Consider the following 18,233-nt stretch of genomic DNA (forward strand, 5'->3'; position numbering starts at 1 on the left):
TAAGATTTTTGCCTTCTGTAATATCATATTCCAGACTTTTCAGGGTACATTGGGTGCTCAGGGAGGGCTAGCAGCTCTGGTGTGAGGACTTGCCAGGCCTTTTCAGGGCTGTTCATTTACCTTTCACTCAGCTCTCACATATGGCTCCGAGAAGCTGTAGCATTCTGCAGCAGCCACACCCTAGTAGATCTGTCTTGGCAGACAGCTAAACCAGGTTGAGGGCAACTGACTGGCCTCAAACCCATGAGCGAGTTAGGGAGATGTCCGCCCCAGAATATGAAGACTTCCCCCAGTGGAATGGGCAGATGAGAACAATTTGTTCCAATGGCCATGAAGGCGGCTGAAACAAGAATGCTTAGAGCTTAATCAGACATTGAAAACATCAAGGTCATCCATTTCATCTCAGGCCATCAGCAATCATCTTGACTTTTTTCCTGCCACTGGACTTAGATGACTCCAGAAGAAAAAGTGAAGCTGACAACTTTACAGAACTCTGCCTCACTTAAATCCGATTCATGCACAAGTCAAGACATTACCCATCACATCATGAAGTCATTGGTCCTCTTTGAAAATGAAGGATGAGAGGCAGCTAGTGGTGTAGTGGATAGAACTCTGGCTTTGGAGTCAAGGAGGACCTGAGTTCAAATGTGGTCTCAGGCATTTGACACATACTAGTTGTGTGACTCTGGGCAAGTCACTTAACCCCAATTGCCTCACCAAAAAGCAAAAAACAAATAAATAAACAAAAAACAGAAAATGAAGGACGAACAACAATAATTCCAAACTTTCCACTCCTTTGTAGTAGTAGCTGCTAAATCATGTGTGAGCCCGACCGTGGCTTGTTGATACTTGAATTGCTTCTGGCGGCTTGAAAGATGTTTTTCTTTGGCCTGGAAGCTCAGGATTTGGACTATAATATTTCTTGTATGTTTCTAGGGTTTTCCTGGTTTGAATCTGGAATCTACAATTGCCATAGATGCACAGCCTCTCGATGACTAGAGAGCTCCGCAGCCTAAGCACTCCTGCCAAATCTCTATCTCTAGACTTCTCTGTTTGTCTCCTTGTGCTGACATAGGCTGGAAAAAATGATTTGCTATGATTTTTTTCTTTGATTTTCCCATCAGAATTCAGTCTGGTGCATTAAAGGAGAAGGCTTTTTTTGTGGGGATGGGTAGGGTGCAGAGCTCACCATACTGCTTCCTGCTACCCTATCATCTGGTCTCTATCTCCTCTAATTAATTTTTAATAGTGAATGTTGTTGTTCTATATAATGAGACAAAATAGAAATGTATTTTTTCTTAAGGCCAGTCTAAACAAATTCTTAATACTCTGAAAAGAATAGAAATAAACTTACTTGATAACTGTGATTTGGGAAGTTTTGATATGTAGAGAAGGGACTTGATTCCATTGTTAAAAAAAATTAGCAGGTATAATGAAATCACTTAACTCCAAGGTAAAGCAAGAAAAAAGATTTTTAAAAGATAAATGTGTGTCATTTAATTGATTTTAACAGGTCAATATATTGGTAGACTGGGTAGAGACTTGATATTGTTTGTATAGGATATGTTCCTGTATAAGAAGATTATATTGTCCCAATTACAAGAGAAGAGATGTACTTCTGTCATTACTATCAGCCATTTTAACTTCCAAACTTTTCATAATTGCCTCAATATTGTATCAGAGCCTCAATGTGACTAGTCTTTTCCGCCCATAATTGGCATAGACTACCTGCAAAAGGCTATTCAATCACAGATTCATATTCTGGAAAATATCAAGCCTAAAGCTTTGTGTGGAGGAAGTTTCAGAATAATTTAATTGATGGATTGATTAGTGAAAAGTATCCCTCTTAAAGCTTAAAGTCTTTTTTTCCCCTTAACTGGTGTATATAAACCCAAAGTTATTTTGTCTCCTCTTCTACCCAGGATAATGATGAAATTGTAATCAAAATTCAGGAATCTTTAGTGTCACAACAGAAACAGTGGCTTTTGTCATTGTTGTTGTAGTTTTAGTGGAAATTAAGTGTCTAAAATTCCCCATAGACCTTAATTCCTAGTAATTAAAATCATAGGAAATATATGAAAGAGAAAGCCTCTATCCATTTCATATCATAGTTAAAATACTTCCTCTGGCCAGCCAGCTATTTTATTATGAAAATCCTCTAAGATGATGGTTACTATGACTTTATTATCTTATGAGTTCATATGAAGGAATGTGTCTGTCACTCAAGGGTGATAGAGTAGATAGAGTGCTGGGCCTGGTGTCAGAAAGACTTGAGTTCAAATCCAGTCTCGTACAATTGCTAGCTGTGTAACCCTGGGCAATTCACTTAATCCTGTTTGCCTTAGTTTCCTCATCTATCAAATGAGTTGGAGAAGGAAATGGCAAACCACTCCAGTATCTTTGTCAAGTAAACCCTAAATGGAGTCATGAACAGTTGGACACGACCGAAGCAACTGAATAACAATGATAAATTTGTCATTCAGAAAGAAAAAGCCTAGAAAATCAACAAAAGTTTAATATGAAGTTTCATATAAAGGGTTAAATGATCTGGAAATAATAATTTAGAATATATTTATTTGTGTCTATACTTGTAATACATACTTTTCTTCTAAAAATGTTTTATTGATTTCTTTTTCCCCCCTATAGCTAAATAAAACTGATGATCAAAGTAACTTGATCACTTTCTGCATCTATGGTCTCTCACCTGTCTGCACAAAGGAGGAAATTAATACAAACATTTCCTTTCTTCCAACAAATCAAATAAAATCAGAGGACTCCAACAGCTTCATCACTGTGGTCTCTTTTTGTTAAGTGACTGGACTGCAGTAGTCATAGAACTGGAACTAGAACCTTGATCTCTTGATTTCTAATCCTGCTCCTACTGTACCTCAGTCCCTTTGTACAACATTTTCAAATGGGTTTTGTAGAAGAAAGCATTGTTCTTAAATGAAACATAACTCAAAAGTGCTAGATTTCAAAATCTTAAAAGAAATGAATTCATTCTAGAGTTTACCACTTTCAGACAAATCTGTGTAGTTTTCTTTGTTAAATTATAAAAACATAGCCCAACATGATTTTCTTTTTGCTTTAGTTCTCAGAACTTCAAGAGCCAAATTCATGGCCCAATTATAGTAATCAGCTCATCTCAGTAGCATGATAATATCTTTCCTCTCTATTTCCATTGAAAGAGTCTCTGTCATGTTTTATATATCATTTCCTTGTTGTGCAATATATTGAATTTGTAAAGTGCCTTACTTTGGAAGTGAGTAGGTAGAGATAATAAGGAAGGGACAGAGAGAAGGAAGAAGGAAAGGAAGGAACAAGGTAGGGAAAAAGAATATTTTGGGAAAGTAGTCACTATCAAGCATTAATAAAGTAATAATGATGATAATTATAATAATAGTCCTCCTAATTCTACAGTTTAAAGTACACCAGACTAAGTCCATAGAAGAATAAAGACTGAACAAAATGCAACTCAGATGTGGCTATGTCTTCCTGGTGAGTTGTGAGTTAAATTATGTTGATAATTTTATTACAAAAAGAAATGCAGATAAATTTTTTAATGCTACAAGTATGTGTCATCCTGGGCTATGAGCATAAATTTGCACAATGGGTAGTGCAGTGAAAACAGCTCATCACCAACTCATCACCTCTCATCATTGCTGAGATCAAATGCAAATGCAAACCAATGACACTTCAGTCATCTCTAGTGAAAATCAGACACTAATGGTGCTACATTTATTATTATGTTCAGTTCAAATTAAAAGAAAGGTAAAAATTAGCTATTTCTAAAGCTGCCATAGAATAATTTTCAAATAACAACACTTGCTGAAGTTCTAGGTAGCCAAAGGAAAAACTCAATTAAATTTTATTAGCATAGAGCATTCCTTACAATAGAGCATAGACCAGCTGTATTCTAATTACATTTTCTGTTTTAAAATTTTCTACCATACTTCTTTTTTTCTGGAAACTATCCATTTTCATATAACATAACCATGAATTACTGTATAATTTAGTTTATATTTATAATTAATATTAAAATACAAAATTATACCAGAAATTATTTCAAGTTAGTTAAAAGTTTAAAATATCACAAATTTGTTACAAAAGCCATGAAGAAAAATGCTATATAAGTGCATATTCTGACTTAAACCAATCTAAGGTTATGAAATAGTGGCTAACATACTTAACTGACGTTCAGAAGTTTTGGTTTCTAGTCTTGCTCTGCCACCCAGTCCTACTGTGCGACTTCTAGGTAAATCACTTAATTTCACAGAGACCTCATTTTCCTCCTTTGTAAAGTAATGGTCCATGCTAGTTGATTTTTAAGGTCATTCTGACTATTCATTCACTGATTTCAACATTTAATAAACCAAATTTTTATTGTACAAGGTGCTGGAATAGATACAAAAATATTTATATGACTCAAAGTAAGGACTTTTCAATCAATTAGAGGTACTTAGTAATGAGAAGTTACAATAAAAATAATGAAATATGTGTCCCTGGATATGTTTTGAGGCTGAATGCTGAGTTGTCAAGGGATTATAGAAATAATTCTTATATTAGTAAGTGAGTGTGATGCTTCCCAAATCTATGTCTATAGTTCTACTGCAAAAAAAAAAAATTCTTACTCTTCCAACAATTTACCAGGGGGTAGTAAGGCATATATAATTACAATGTTGCTAAATGCTATAAAAGAGAAATAGATACTTCTCACACATTTCTCTTATTTAAACCCATTCATTTGTTAAAGATCAGATTGGTTATTATGATCTCAGAACAAAATAGCTATCTGTGAATTTCCTCATAAATGTCTCAATATACAAATACGTATTCATATACAAAATGCATATGTAATTCAAAATTACAGATGAAACCAAGTATAAAAATTAATCAAATAGTACTGAAAATTAGAGTAGAACTGAAGGAATACAATGGAGTGTGTTACAACAGCTACTAAGTAACGCTATTCTTTCACAGTCCTTTTTCTGATTAGAGGTCCTAACAGCGTAACTAACAATAGTCCATTTTTTTTTTATCCAGTAATATTGGGTAACATTCCGACAAGCCTGTGAAGTAGATAGTATAAGTATCTTTGTTCTCATTTTATACTCTAATATAATAAATAATAATAATATAGTCAAATATACATACATATACATACATGCACATACACGCAAATATATGTATATGTGTATATGTATGTGTGTGTGCATGTATATTTGGTCATGGAGGTGGCTTTTACTAAATGGGGGTTAGGGGAGGATATAACTAGACCTATGCTTTAGGACAATTGTTTGATAGCTAAGTAGAGTTTTGAGTTCAGTTTTGGACATATTTAATTTAACATGTTTGTAGGACATTCAGTTTGAGATGCCTAATAGGCCCTTAAAAATGCAAGATAGGAGATCAGTAGAGAGATGTGGGCAGGACAAATAGATTTGATAAGAAATGGTGATTGAAACTATGGAAGCTAATGAGATCACCATGCGAAGTAGTATAGTGGGAGAAAGGTAGAGGACAGAGCCCTGTTGGACGCCTGTGGTTAGCAGGTATGACCTGGATGAATGGATAGCAAATGAGATTCAGAAGGAGTTGGGACAGAAGACAGAAGAACAAGGAGAGGTCACAAAAACCCAAAGAGAAGAGAGTATCAAGGAAAAGAGACTGATAAACAATGTCAAAAGCTGCAGAGATGTCAAGAAGGATGAGGACTGAGAAAAATCCATTAAATTTAGTGGTTAAGAGATCATTGGTAACTTTGGAGAGATAAATTGCAGTTGAATGATGAGGTCAAAAATCATATTTCAGAGTTAAGAAAAGAGTGAGAGCAAAGGAAGTGGAGGCTTTAATTGTAGAAGTCCTTCTCAAGGAGTTTAGTAACGAAAGAGAGAGAGATAGGATGCTAGCCAGGTGGTATGTACAGATCAAGGGAGGATCTTTTGAGAATGGGAAGGTGTGGGCATGTTTGTAGGCAATAGGGAAGCAGACAGTAGGCAAGGAGATATTGAAGATAAGTGACATAGTGGGTATAATGTAGGGGACACACTGACGGAGAAGACAGGATGGACTGGGATCACTTATGCATATAGAAGGGGGAAGGGGAGTGGAATAAATATTTATGTATTCCCCAATATGTGCCCGACACTTTACTAGGCTCTTTTACAAATATTACCTAATTGATCCATGCAATAATCCTGAGAGGTAGATGCTATTATTATTCTCAATTTATAGTTGAGGAAGCTAAGGCAAATAGGAGTTGAGTAACTTGCCTGGGGTCACAAAGCTGATGAGTGTCTGAGGCCAGATTTGAACTTAGGTCTTGCTGATTCCAGTTTCAGAGCTCTATCCATCGCACCACCAATTGCTTCAGCTATAGAGGGATTTGCTTTGACAAAGAGAAGGGTCATATCTTCATGTAAGACAGGGGTGAAGGAAGAGATACTGGGGGAAGGCATTTGAGTGATGTGAGATGAGGAAGAAGAGAGAAGTATAAGCTCTTGTCAAATGTGGACAATTTTTTTTTTCAGTAAAACATGAGGCAAGGTTCTCAGCTAAGTGGGTGGGAACAGGGGGAGCTGTGAGAAAGAAAAAGTTTTGGAAGAGCTGCTGTGGTGAATGGAACCGTGGGTCATGTAGGGAAGTATAAAAGTTCTGCCTTGCCATAGTGAGGACCCAACTGATATGTAGCATAAATGTGTAGTAGATTCAAGTCAATACAATTTCATGGTTTTCTCATGCTTCATTTAGCAGCATATAAGTAGAACTAAGGTAGTAGATGGTGAAGTAATACTGAAGAAACTGAAGCTAAATGTTCTCATAGAATGTATTTAATAATTTTTTAAAATGAATTAAATTTATCTGACACAACTAGTAACTGTCAGAGTTGGGATTCAGAAACCTCTGTTATGATTATAAGTCCAGTACTCTTTCCACTGTACCCATGCTTCATCACCTCTTTTAAATTTTATAATGTCTTTGTGCCTGAAATGATTTCTGAGTCATGATTTATGGAAATTTTTGAGATATTGAGATTCTAACCATACTTGCCTTGATTTCTTACTAATTATATTTAGAACACATAGTTGATCCCTCTCTAAAAGTAGCCTTAGTCCCTCCATTTTTTCCTAAACTGAAAAATTTGTATATACTTCATCTCTTTTATAAGCTTACAAGCATCTTGAGGGCAGGAATTTTGTATTTTTCACCTTTTACCCTCCTTTCCCCCTCCCCATCCTTGCACAAACATGTACATATACATTGGTTAGTGCAAGTGTTTGTATATAAAAGATGCTTAATAAATATTGTTTGAATGTCAAATGAATGGACTTGTGACATACAAAAGACAAAAATCTAACCACCTCCCTCCAAAAAATAATTATCTGGAAAAGAAGCAGAAGAGAAGAAAATTTGAAAAATAAAATAACAACAGTTATAAGTAGGGCTATTGCGTGCTACATATAAAATTAGGGGTTGCCACATTTGGCCCATATTTAAATAATTAATAAATCACTTGGAGCCTTAGCATCTCCAAACACTCTTTCCTTATTTGCTGTAATTATGGAATTTCTCACATCACACAACTCTTTGGAACTTGTCTGAAGATACCAAGACAATATACTTTTCTTACTAATTTTCTTTCCAAACTGATGGTATATTTTTCATCCTTCTTAACATTAAATACACTAAGCAAGCCAAATTAGAATTAGATATGAAACAGTATAAATAAAAATGAATATTATGTAGATTGCTACTAGCAGTTCACTGGAGTCAGCTATGTGGTTCAGTGGATATGTTGTGTGAGAGTATAATGAGACAATATTTGTAAAGTGCTTTGGAAACTTTAAAGTACTAACTATTATTATTATCTTGTGTCCCTTTAAAAGTGAACTAAAGAAGTCAGTATTGATTATGAAAGGATAATGCTTTTATTTGTCCTTTTAATCATTCTTTAGGTATTTTAAATTTAAACAATTTCAACAAAAGGATGTCATTATATTAATCTTTTGGCTGGATATAATTGAAATTGTATGAGGCTGCAAGTCAAACCTCCATCTCACTCAGAATCACAAGTCACTTAACCTCTGTGTTCCAATTTCTTTATTGTTTTTCAAAAGACAATAATCCATGCCTGCCCTACTTCACAGAAATGTCATGAAGATAAATCAAGATAATCTCTATGGAGATAGGGAATTTACAATGGTTATGATATACAGGGTGTTTTTTTTTTCTTAGAGAGACCATTCATCCTGTCTTAGGACAAGTGGAATCAGAGTTCTGAGAGGCAATTGATACTCATAGGGATGGCATGGAACAAGAGAAGAGATTTCATGATAAATGGGGTCACTAATCATGGGAAGTCAAAGAATAATAATGATCTGTATAATCAGGGACCCAGGAAAATTCTTATAATGGTGCAATATTTCTATCCTCTATAGGAATTAGTATTTCTAAAAGTGAGGTAAAACAGAAAAAGGGATCAGGAAGCAAGATATACATTCCAATAACAGAAACTGTGTAGAAGAGGCAATCCAAAATAGATACCTTAGAAGGTTTAATTCCATGAGGAATACAGAAACTTAGGAAGAAATAAATAAGTAAAAAGGCTATAAATTTTTTTTAAAAATGTAGTCTAGAATAAACAGGGAGGGAAAACAAATAATGAAGAGAATAGGGAGAAAATCTTTTTCGGAAAAAAGAAAAAACAATTTAAAAATAACTAAGAGAACAAGTGTTAAAGGGCAGGAGAGGATGAGGGATTTTAATTGAATACTTAACTGAGAGAAAAAAGTGGGAAAGAATTAGATAAAAGGAAGAAAGCAAAAGGAACTAATGAATTAAATGCATCTCTAAAACTAGGGAAAAGGGTAAGAAATGGGGAGAAACTTAAAGGTGAGGGGAAGAGAGTTATTTGGAATAAGGCTGCCTTCAAAATAGATTAAGGTAAAATAACTAAAATGATAAAGTACTATCTTTACTGAGAAAGAAGGAAAACTTAATAAAAAGATATTAGAAACAAATCAAGGAAAATACAAACCTAACTCTCATAACTTTAAATGTAAATGGATTAAACAATCCAATAAAATAAATAAGTGACATGTTGGATAAGAAAACAAAAACTAACAATCTGTTGCTTACCAGAAACACACCTAGAAAAGATACACAAAATAAAAGTGAGGACTGGAATAAAATTTACTATGCTTCAGATTTAGTCCAGAAAAGTAGGAGTTTCGATCACGTGAATCAGAAACAAAGATTCAAAACATAAAAAAGAGAAAAATAGGGAAACAGCATTATTCTGAAAGGAACTATAGATCATAAACAAACATCAGTATTGAACTTATATGCTCCAAATACTTTAGCATCTAAATTCATAAAGCAAAAATCAACTCAATTACAAGAAGAGATAGACAATAATACAATAGTGGCAGGACACTTCAACATGTTTCTCTCTGTTTTGTACAACTCTAACCGATAATTGAAAAGGACAGTATCCAATTGAATAAGTTGCTGGAGAAACTCAAAAACTCATAGTGTCTTCTAAACAGGGTTGCTAATAAATATGCTTTTTATCAGAACCACATAGAAGTTTTTCATTTAATCATATATTGGGGCACAGAAATATTGCGAGCAAATGTTAAAAGGTAGGAAAAAACACATCTTTATTAGACCTTTCCACAATAAAAATAATAATCAGTTTAGTGAAAACAACCAAAAAAATACAACACCAAATGGAGACTTAATGAAATCTTAAATAATTAAATGGTCAAAAACCAAATGGAAACAAGACTATTTTGAAGAAAATATAATAATAAAACAATACATCAAATTTCTTATGTAGCACAAGCAGCCTCCAGGGGCAAAATTATATCTATACAAACATATATTAACAAAATAGAAAAAGAGGAAATTAATGAACTGAAAACACATTTTTTAAAAAATTAGGAAGTCAACAAATAAATCCAAAACAGTAGAAAGGGGTGATATTAAAAATTAGAGAGGAAGTAAACTAGAAACAAAAAACTATAGAAATTGTAAATAAAAATAAAAGCTGGTTCTTTGAAAAAACTAATAAAATTGATAAGCTGTTTGCCAAAATGTTAGAGGGAAGAAAATCAAATCAACAAAACAACAAAGGCAAAAAAAATTCACCAAGACAAAAATTATAAACAAATCAGAAGAAATAAAAAGAATTATCAGAACCTATTATGCACAGTTATATGTACCCCAAACTGAGAACACACAAAAAGGACAAGAAGACTTTTAAAAATGCAAGTGACCCAAATTAACAGAAAACTATCTAAAGAAATAAAAAAAATCCTGTCCCTGATGGACAGATTCCATCAAACTTTTAAAGGAAAATTATTATAAATTCTATAAAATTATGCTCAAAAGATGAGAAAGAATTCTCATTCTTTTTATGAGACAAATTTAAACCTATTTTATAAACCAGGGAAGGGTAAAACACAGGAAAACTAGAGATCAATATTATTAATGTGTATCAATTAAAAACTTTTTAAAAAGAGTCAAATAGACAATGTTAATTCATCCAGGAAATGATTCATCATTACAAAGCTGAATTTATACCAGGAATGCAAAGATAACATTAGGTATACACCCAACATAATTATTAAATTTTATTAAAAACAAACAGCTCAATAGAAGAAGAAAATGTCTTTTGACAAAGTACAACATTCATTTATGCTAAAATCTCCACAAAGTATAGGCAGAAAGGAGCACTTTTTAATTTAATAAAAAGCATTCTAATACCAAAAGCAAGCATCACATATAATAGGGATATGCTATATGTTTTTCCAGTGAATATAGGAGTAAAACAAGGATGGCCACTCTCCCCAAAAAGATGAGACAAAAAAAATTAATCCACCAAGATAGGAAAAGAGGAGATAAAGCTATCATTATTTACTGATGATATGAGAATTTGCTTAGAAAATTCTAAAGATTAAGCAAAGTTATTAATTGAAATAATACCTTTGGTGGCATCGAAGATTACAAAATAAACACCCCCAAATAGACAGCATTTCTATGTAATAATAACAAAATCCAAGAGGCCATACAAAAAAGAAAAAAATTGTTCTCTATAACAACAAAATGCGTAAAGTAAGTGGGATCAATCTACCAAGGAACACAAAATATATGTAGCATTTCCAATACAAAGAGCTCCTTAAAGAATTAAACAACTTAAATAGCTGGAGGAATATTCAGTGCTATAGCTGAACCATGTAAATATAGTTAAAGTGGCAATACTACAAAAGTTAATTTGTAGTTTAATGCTACATCTATCAAATTATCAAGCGTATGCTAGAGAACTTCATAATATAATAACATTCAACTGGAAAAATGAAAAATATAATGAAAAGAGGTAGGGACATAGGGGAAATGGCATTCCTAGACTAAAACTATATTATAAAACAGCAGTCACCAAAATGATCTGGTAGAGTTTGGAACAGATTAGCAATGGAGAATCACAAACGAAACCTAAAAATCCATTGTTGAATAAAGTAAAAGCATAAACTACCTAGGAAGGAACTCCCTACATGACAAATCTGCCTTAAGAATAGTAAAACAGTTTGGCAGAAAACAGACTTAAACCAATACATTATGCCACATTCCACAATCTATTCTAAATGCATCTTAATGTTAAAGATTACAATGAAAATATATCAGAAGAGATACAGATCAAATAATTTTCCCATTTATGGAAAAGAAATAGATTCCTTTTTGGGGGGTAGTCTTTTTTTTTAATTCAATTTTACTTTATTTTCAGTTCCAAATTTTCTCCCTCTTTTTCCCCATCAATTGAGAAGGCAGGAATAAGAAAACCCATTACAAATTTGCATAGTCATGCAAAACAAATTCTTGCATTAGCCATTACCAAAAAGAAAGAAAAACAGGAAAAAGAAAAGAAAAGGAAGAGAAGAAAATATGCTTAAATTTATACCCTGAATTTACCTACTGTCTATCTGGAGGTGGACACATGTTTTATCATGAGTTCTTTGGAATTGTGGTTGGTCAGTGTGTTGATTAAAGTTGTTAAGTCTTTCAAGTTGATTATCTTTACAGTATTCCTATAAATGTATAAATTGTTCTGGTTCTTCTTGCTTCACTTTGCATCGGTTCATACAAGTCTTCTCAAGCTTTTTATGAAACCTTCCATTTTATAATTTCTTATAGAACAATAATATTCATCTATTCATCTACCATAACATGTTAAGGCATTCTTCAATTGATAATCATTCCTTTAGTTTCCAATTCTTTGCCAGTACAGAAAGAGCTGCTATAAATATTTTTGCACATATGGGTTCTTTTCCTATTCATTTGATCTTTTGGGAGTATAGATCTGGTTGCAAAATTGCTAGGTCAAAGGGCATGTACAATTTAATAGCTTTGGGGTCATAGTTCCAAATTGTTTTTCAGAATAGTTTGACTAGTTCAGAGCCCCATCAATATTGCATTAGTGCCCCTATTCTCCCACAGCCCCTCCAGCATTTGTCCTTTTCTTTTTTTTGTCATCTGATGGGGATGACATGGTACCTCAGATTTGTTTTCATTTACATCTCTCTAATTATTAGTAATTTTGAGTATTTTTGTATGACTATAATTTTGATGTCTTCCTCTTACAACTATCTATTCCTATGATTTAACCATTTATCAACTGTGGAATGGTTCATTTTGTAAATTTGACTCACTCTTCTATATATCACACTTATATGTGACTTTTATCAGAGAAATTTGCTGCAAAGATTTTTTCTCAATTATTTTGCTTTTCTTCTAATTTTAGCTGCATTGGTTTTGTTTGTGCAAAAACTTTAATTCTATGTAATCAAAATGAACCATTTTAACTAGGAGATGGATTCTTAACCAAACAAAGGATAGAGGCATTATGGAACGTGTAATAGATGGCTCTAATAACATGAAACCCCCTAGACTGATTTGTCTAGGTACAAGACTTGTAATATTCCTTGGCCTTTATTGCTACTTCTATGTTCTCCCTCTCTTATCACCACTCACATCCTCTCCTTTGAGATTTACCCAACCCACATGTACCACAAAATCAAAATTGTAGTAGCTGTTGTCTAACGAACTCCAGGATTTTTACCTTCTTTCCTCAGTGAGGTCATTGCTTGTTTCACAGTCTCTCTCCTCAAGTCCTGTCCTCAAAACAGAGGTCTTCAACATACATTATTGATACTCAAACATCCTGTTCTCCTAGTTTCTTAATTCACTTATTTTACATGACCTTCTCCATCCCACCTCAGCCATACGTAAGTACACTGTGGTGTTTACCTTTACTCAGAAAATCACCACTGTAGTTCATCAATTCAGAATTCTCTTATCCTATTAAAATCTATTGTCATTTTACCTCTCCCTCTGCTTTGAAATTCCAATTCTTTTTCTTCATTCACTGTCACTTCTAATCCCTAGACCTCTCAGTTCCTTCCCAATCCTTCCTTGTACTCTCCTCCCTTCTAAATTTGGACTCTTTCATGAACTAATTCAACTCTACACTTTACTTTTTCCCTGAATCTCTTTCCCCTTTATCATATTACCTATCTTGCCCTGCCAACCCTCAGGCTTTGATCACTTCTACTGCCTTCTGCCTTCACTACTATACATACATTGCTGAATGAAAATCAAGAAAAATCACAAAACCGTGACAACTTGGTCAACTACAAATTTATATTGCATAATCTCAATTGGACCCTCGTTGTTAACTTATTGTGCAGTTATGTGGAGCAGTGAATAGAGTGCCAGGTCTGAAGTCAAGAAAACTCACCTTTCTAAGTTCAAATCTGGCCTCAGATGCTTACTAGCTGTGTAACCCTGGGCAAGTCACTTAACCCTGTTTGCCCTAGTTCCTACATCTCTAAAATGAGCTAGAGAAGAAAATGGCAAACCACTCTAGTGTCTTTACCAAGAAAACCTCATATATGGCCATGATAAGTCAGATATAACTGAAACAACTGAATAGATTAACTCACTATCCCACCATAGCAGCTCTTCCAAACCAGTTCATCCCTCCTCCAACCTCTCATGCCTCCCCTCCATCACTCAGTTGAGAAATTTGATTCATGTTTTCCCCAAAATAAAAATGAGATCATTTGCTGAAAGCTCCCTCTTTTCCCTTATTCCTTATCTCACATTACCCAGATGCCTTTTGCAACTATTTCCTTCTTCACCTCTGTCTCATGTAACGAAATAGTCCTTCTTCTTAACAAGACAAATCCCTCCTTCTGCACAAGTGATCTTATTCTATCCAGTCTTCTTCAGGAGATTCCCCCTTTATCATCCTTACTCTTTCACTTATTTTTAATTCCTCTCTATCTGCTGGCTTTCTCTACTGACTACAAACATTCCCCTCTTTCTCCATCTTCAAAAAATAAATCTTTTTTGCTCTACTATCCACACTTGTTATCATCCTTTATCTATCCTTCCATTTGTGGCTAAATTTCTCAACACATCATCTACAATAGGTGCCTCCACTTCATTTCCTCTAACTCTAATCTTATCTCTCTACCATTTGGCTTCCTCTCTCATTATTCCACTGAAATTGCTCTCTCCAAAGTTACTAATGTAGCTTTTGTCAATCACCCTCTTTTCATAGATATTCTCTTTTCCTTAGGTTTTTGTGACAGTATTCTCTCCTGGTTCTCCTCCTACTTATCTTACTGCTCTCTCTCTCTCTGTCTCTTTATATATATATATGATATGAAAGGATACTCCAAATTACTACTAATAAGGGGAAAGGTAAACCAAAATAACCCTGTGGTTTTGCCTAAAAAATTGGCAAAGATAACAAAAGATGGGAACAGTCAATTTGGAGGGGATAAGATAGGCATGCTAGTACATTGTTGGTGGAGTTGTGATTTAGTACAACTATTTTTTAAAGGCATATGCGTGAAAATATTTGTAGTAGTAGCACTTTTTGTGTTAGTAAAGAATTGGAAACAAAGGATATTCCTAATGATTAGAGAATGGTTAAACAACTTATAGTATATAAATGTAATGAAACACTACTGTGCTGTTAAAAATTATGAATATGATAAATACAGAGAAAAATAGAAAAGATAGAAATGAATTGAAACAGTGACATAAGTAGGGCCAAGAGAGCAATATATATAATAGCTATAACAAGGTAAATGGAAAGAACAATACTCTCCCCATCATGTCACGTGAAAAGAAAACACCAATAAAATCTTATTTTAAAAAGAAAATTATTTAAGAAGCAAACCAAAAATGAAACTCAAAGAATATCAGTAGAAATTAAATATATCTTTAAATATAACTTTAAAAGAGTGAATGTGTTAGAGAGCATAAAAGCAAAATCTGCACATGTTTATGTAGATATACATAAATAGATATATAAGTATTATCTATGTATGGATACGGATATGGATAAGAAGCCCAGAATTATCTTCTGTAAAGAAAATTTTTGGAAACTCCAAATGCAAAATTCTATAAGTTTCCATGTGGATTTTTACCTAAGGCAAATGTTTTTGTATGTATATTTTTTTTAAGATTTTCATATTCCTTTATATGGAAGGAAGAATCTTCATGAGAAAAATACTTCTCATAAATTAAAATAGTCCAAGTCACCAAGTAACAAGAGCATCGTTTTACAATTAGCTCAAATTTCTGTACACTAAAATCAGATATCACGTAACAACATATCAAGTAGATATATGACCTAAAATAAGATGATGAAACATGAGAAATGAAAAAATTTTTACTTTAACTAGAACAAATGAAACTTTTTTTGTTATACTCTTTGCTGTACTGCATACATATTTCATACCACAAGCCTTTTATTATTTCCTGGTAGAGTCACAAGAAAGGAAACATCTTGCTCACACTAAACATTGGAAGAAAAAAATACGATCTTGCTATCAATCCATTCACAATGTTACTTATACCAATGTTAGCATACCTGCTTTTGTTTTACAGGATTTTCATATTTGAAAGAATAATTACTACTAGAAGACTCTTATTCAAGTGCCTTCAAAGAACTTCAACTATAGTCTATAACTATTGATTTGTCAGCTATTAGATAGCATGTAGTACTGTTAGATCCTCAAACAAGTCTTACAAATTTTCTTACAGAAGAGCTGTTGAGCAATTACAAATACATTTGAATATGATTTATTTGAAAGAGATCTGATCTCAGCATCATTCTGTTTACAAGTCATTCAATACAAATAGCAAATAAAATTTTTAGTAATGGTAGAAATCCTTATTTTTGCTTCAGAATACTATAAAATGCTTACTTATGCCTATATTTACAAATATAATTATGATTTCCCATGTAGAATCATAATTCTCAAGTTATGCTTAAAATCACTTATTAACAAAACAAAAAAGATAATAATATTGCTGTTTGAAAGGACTGATATAAAACATTTTGTTATTCTAAGAGCAAGGAAAACACAGTAGTTTTCTGTATTAATAATGTCAGTTTGTTCAATGAATTATATAAAATACTTGCTCTATATTCTAATCTCTATAATAACCATATTTTTCTCAGAAATGGTGAAAAAACTTTTTATGTAAAATGTTTCCATTTCTTTATCATTATTAAATTAATTATGAAGAGGTATGATGTTTAGAGGTGAGAAGAATTTTCTATTCTCACAAAGAAGCATTATCAAACGCATTGTCATGAAAAATATGCATAGTAGTTTCCTAATATTAACATTTTAAACAGAGAACACCAAATCAATTATTTTGAGGCTGAAGAGCTGGACTTAAGTATCAGTTATAGCTTCTATTGGCAAAAGCATCCTAAGGAAAAAAGAATGGATGGCGAGGAAGCAGCAGTTGCCAGACGGTGTTTGTCTTCAGACCTTGCAATTCCATTTTTCCATATTTGTCATTAAACATTCAACCCTATGCCTCACTTGTTTTTATTATTAGCAAATAAAAAGAAAGCTTTAAAAGAAATATACCTCAGTGGCTTATCTTTTCAGTAACTTTCTCTCTTTTTAATTATGTATCATTAACTTACCTTTGGCTTTTGTTGTTTCTCCTTTTCTGAAACATTTGAAGGTTTTCTCTTCAACATTTTAAAGTCAGACTTATTCCAAATTGTGTGAGTTTTAAGATATTAGAGACGCAAGTGTCCCCATGCAACAGTACAGCATGGATAGTGCAGAGCATGAGCAAAGGCCCAGTTAGATGCTACTTCCTCTTTTGAGTTCAGGATATGACATCATCACCTATCTTGTTTAAGATTTTTTTTCTTTCGGTAACTCTTTGGTAACTTTATTTTTCTATCCCTAAAGTTTTCTAACTAACCCTGATACATGGTATATCTCCATTTGAATGAAAAGAAATAGTGAAATCTTTAAAACAAGATCAACTCTCATTCATATTAAATTTTAAAATGAACATTTTGAAAACTTTTGGGGGGTTAATGGGAGAGGTTCTGCCACAAAGCAAATAAACAACTCCAAATATTTGTGGAATAGCTGTTGTGAAACCAATCTAAAGAGAAAGTAATTATCATATTTAATTATAAATTTTAAAGTACTCTAGTTAAATTTTACCAAAATCCTATTGCACATGAAAAATAAAAAATAGGCATTATTTTAATTTGAATCAGCTGAAAAGAATTGTGTCCTCATGAAAACCAAGCTAAAATGTAAACTAAGTCCATAGAAATAAATTATTTTAATTATTATAACCATTTCATCAAGAAAGTAAAACCTTCATCAACTGGAACAAAAATAAGTGAGACCGTTATTTAACCATAGTGATAGTTTGTTTTCAAACATCAAATATTTCATTGCATTTTATATTTTCTATGTAATAGGATGTAAAAGTGTTCAATGTCAAAAGTTGGCACAGAATATTTCAGTGTTTGTTCCTCCCACCCACCCAGTTTAAACTCTGTTAATCAAAACTGAAGATGACAAGAACAGCTTGTCCTGCTACTCTTCTGAATAGATGAGGTTTTACCTACTTCTGCAAAGGAAGATTTCAAAAGACCTGACATCCTCTGGTTATATTAATACTGAATTCCTAGGGAAAAGCCCAATAGTTTGTTGGGAAACTTTCAAAATTTTCAAGGTCAAGGACACTGTTAATCTTGACTGTCACCTTTCTAGACCAGTGATTTCCAAATTTATTTTATTGTGCAACCTTACCAGCAAAAATTTTTTGAGCAATATCCACAATATACGTTCATTTACTTATTTGTAAATTGTATATGCATGTGA

The 18,233-nt window shown here is 33.1% G+C and overlaps 1 protein-coding gene across 1 annotated transcript in view; it reads right to left on the bottom strand.

The window, feature by feature from the left end:
• Window positions 1–17,186, bottom strand: part of SAMSN1 (SAM domain, SH3 domain and nuclear localization signals 1) — a 62,655-nt gene extending 45,469 nt beyond the window's left edge. Inside the window, exon 1 of the mRNA XM_027843574.1 lies at window positions 17,021–17,186. Within this exon, the coding sequence (XP_027699375.1) occupies window positions 17,021–17,077 (57 nt within the window). The 5' untranslated portion in view covers window positions 17,078–17,186. The remainder of the gene's footprint in view (window positions 1–17,020) is intronic.
• Window positions 17,187–18,233: the final 1,047 nt, after the last annotated feature.

The sequence above is a fragment of the Vombatus ursinus genome, unplaced genomic scaffold (genome assembly GCF_900497805.2).
Source record: "Vombatus ursinus unplaced genomic scaffold, bare-nosed wombat genome assembly UNPS02014924.1, whole genome shotgun sequence".
Classification (NCBI taxonomy): Eukaryota; Metazoa; Chordata; class Mammalia; order Diprotodontia; family Vombatidae; genus Vombatus; species Vombatus ursinus.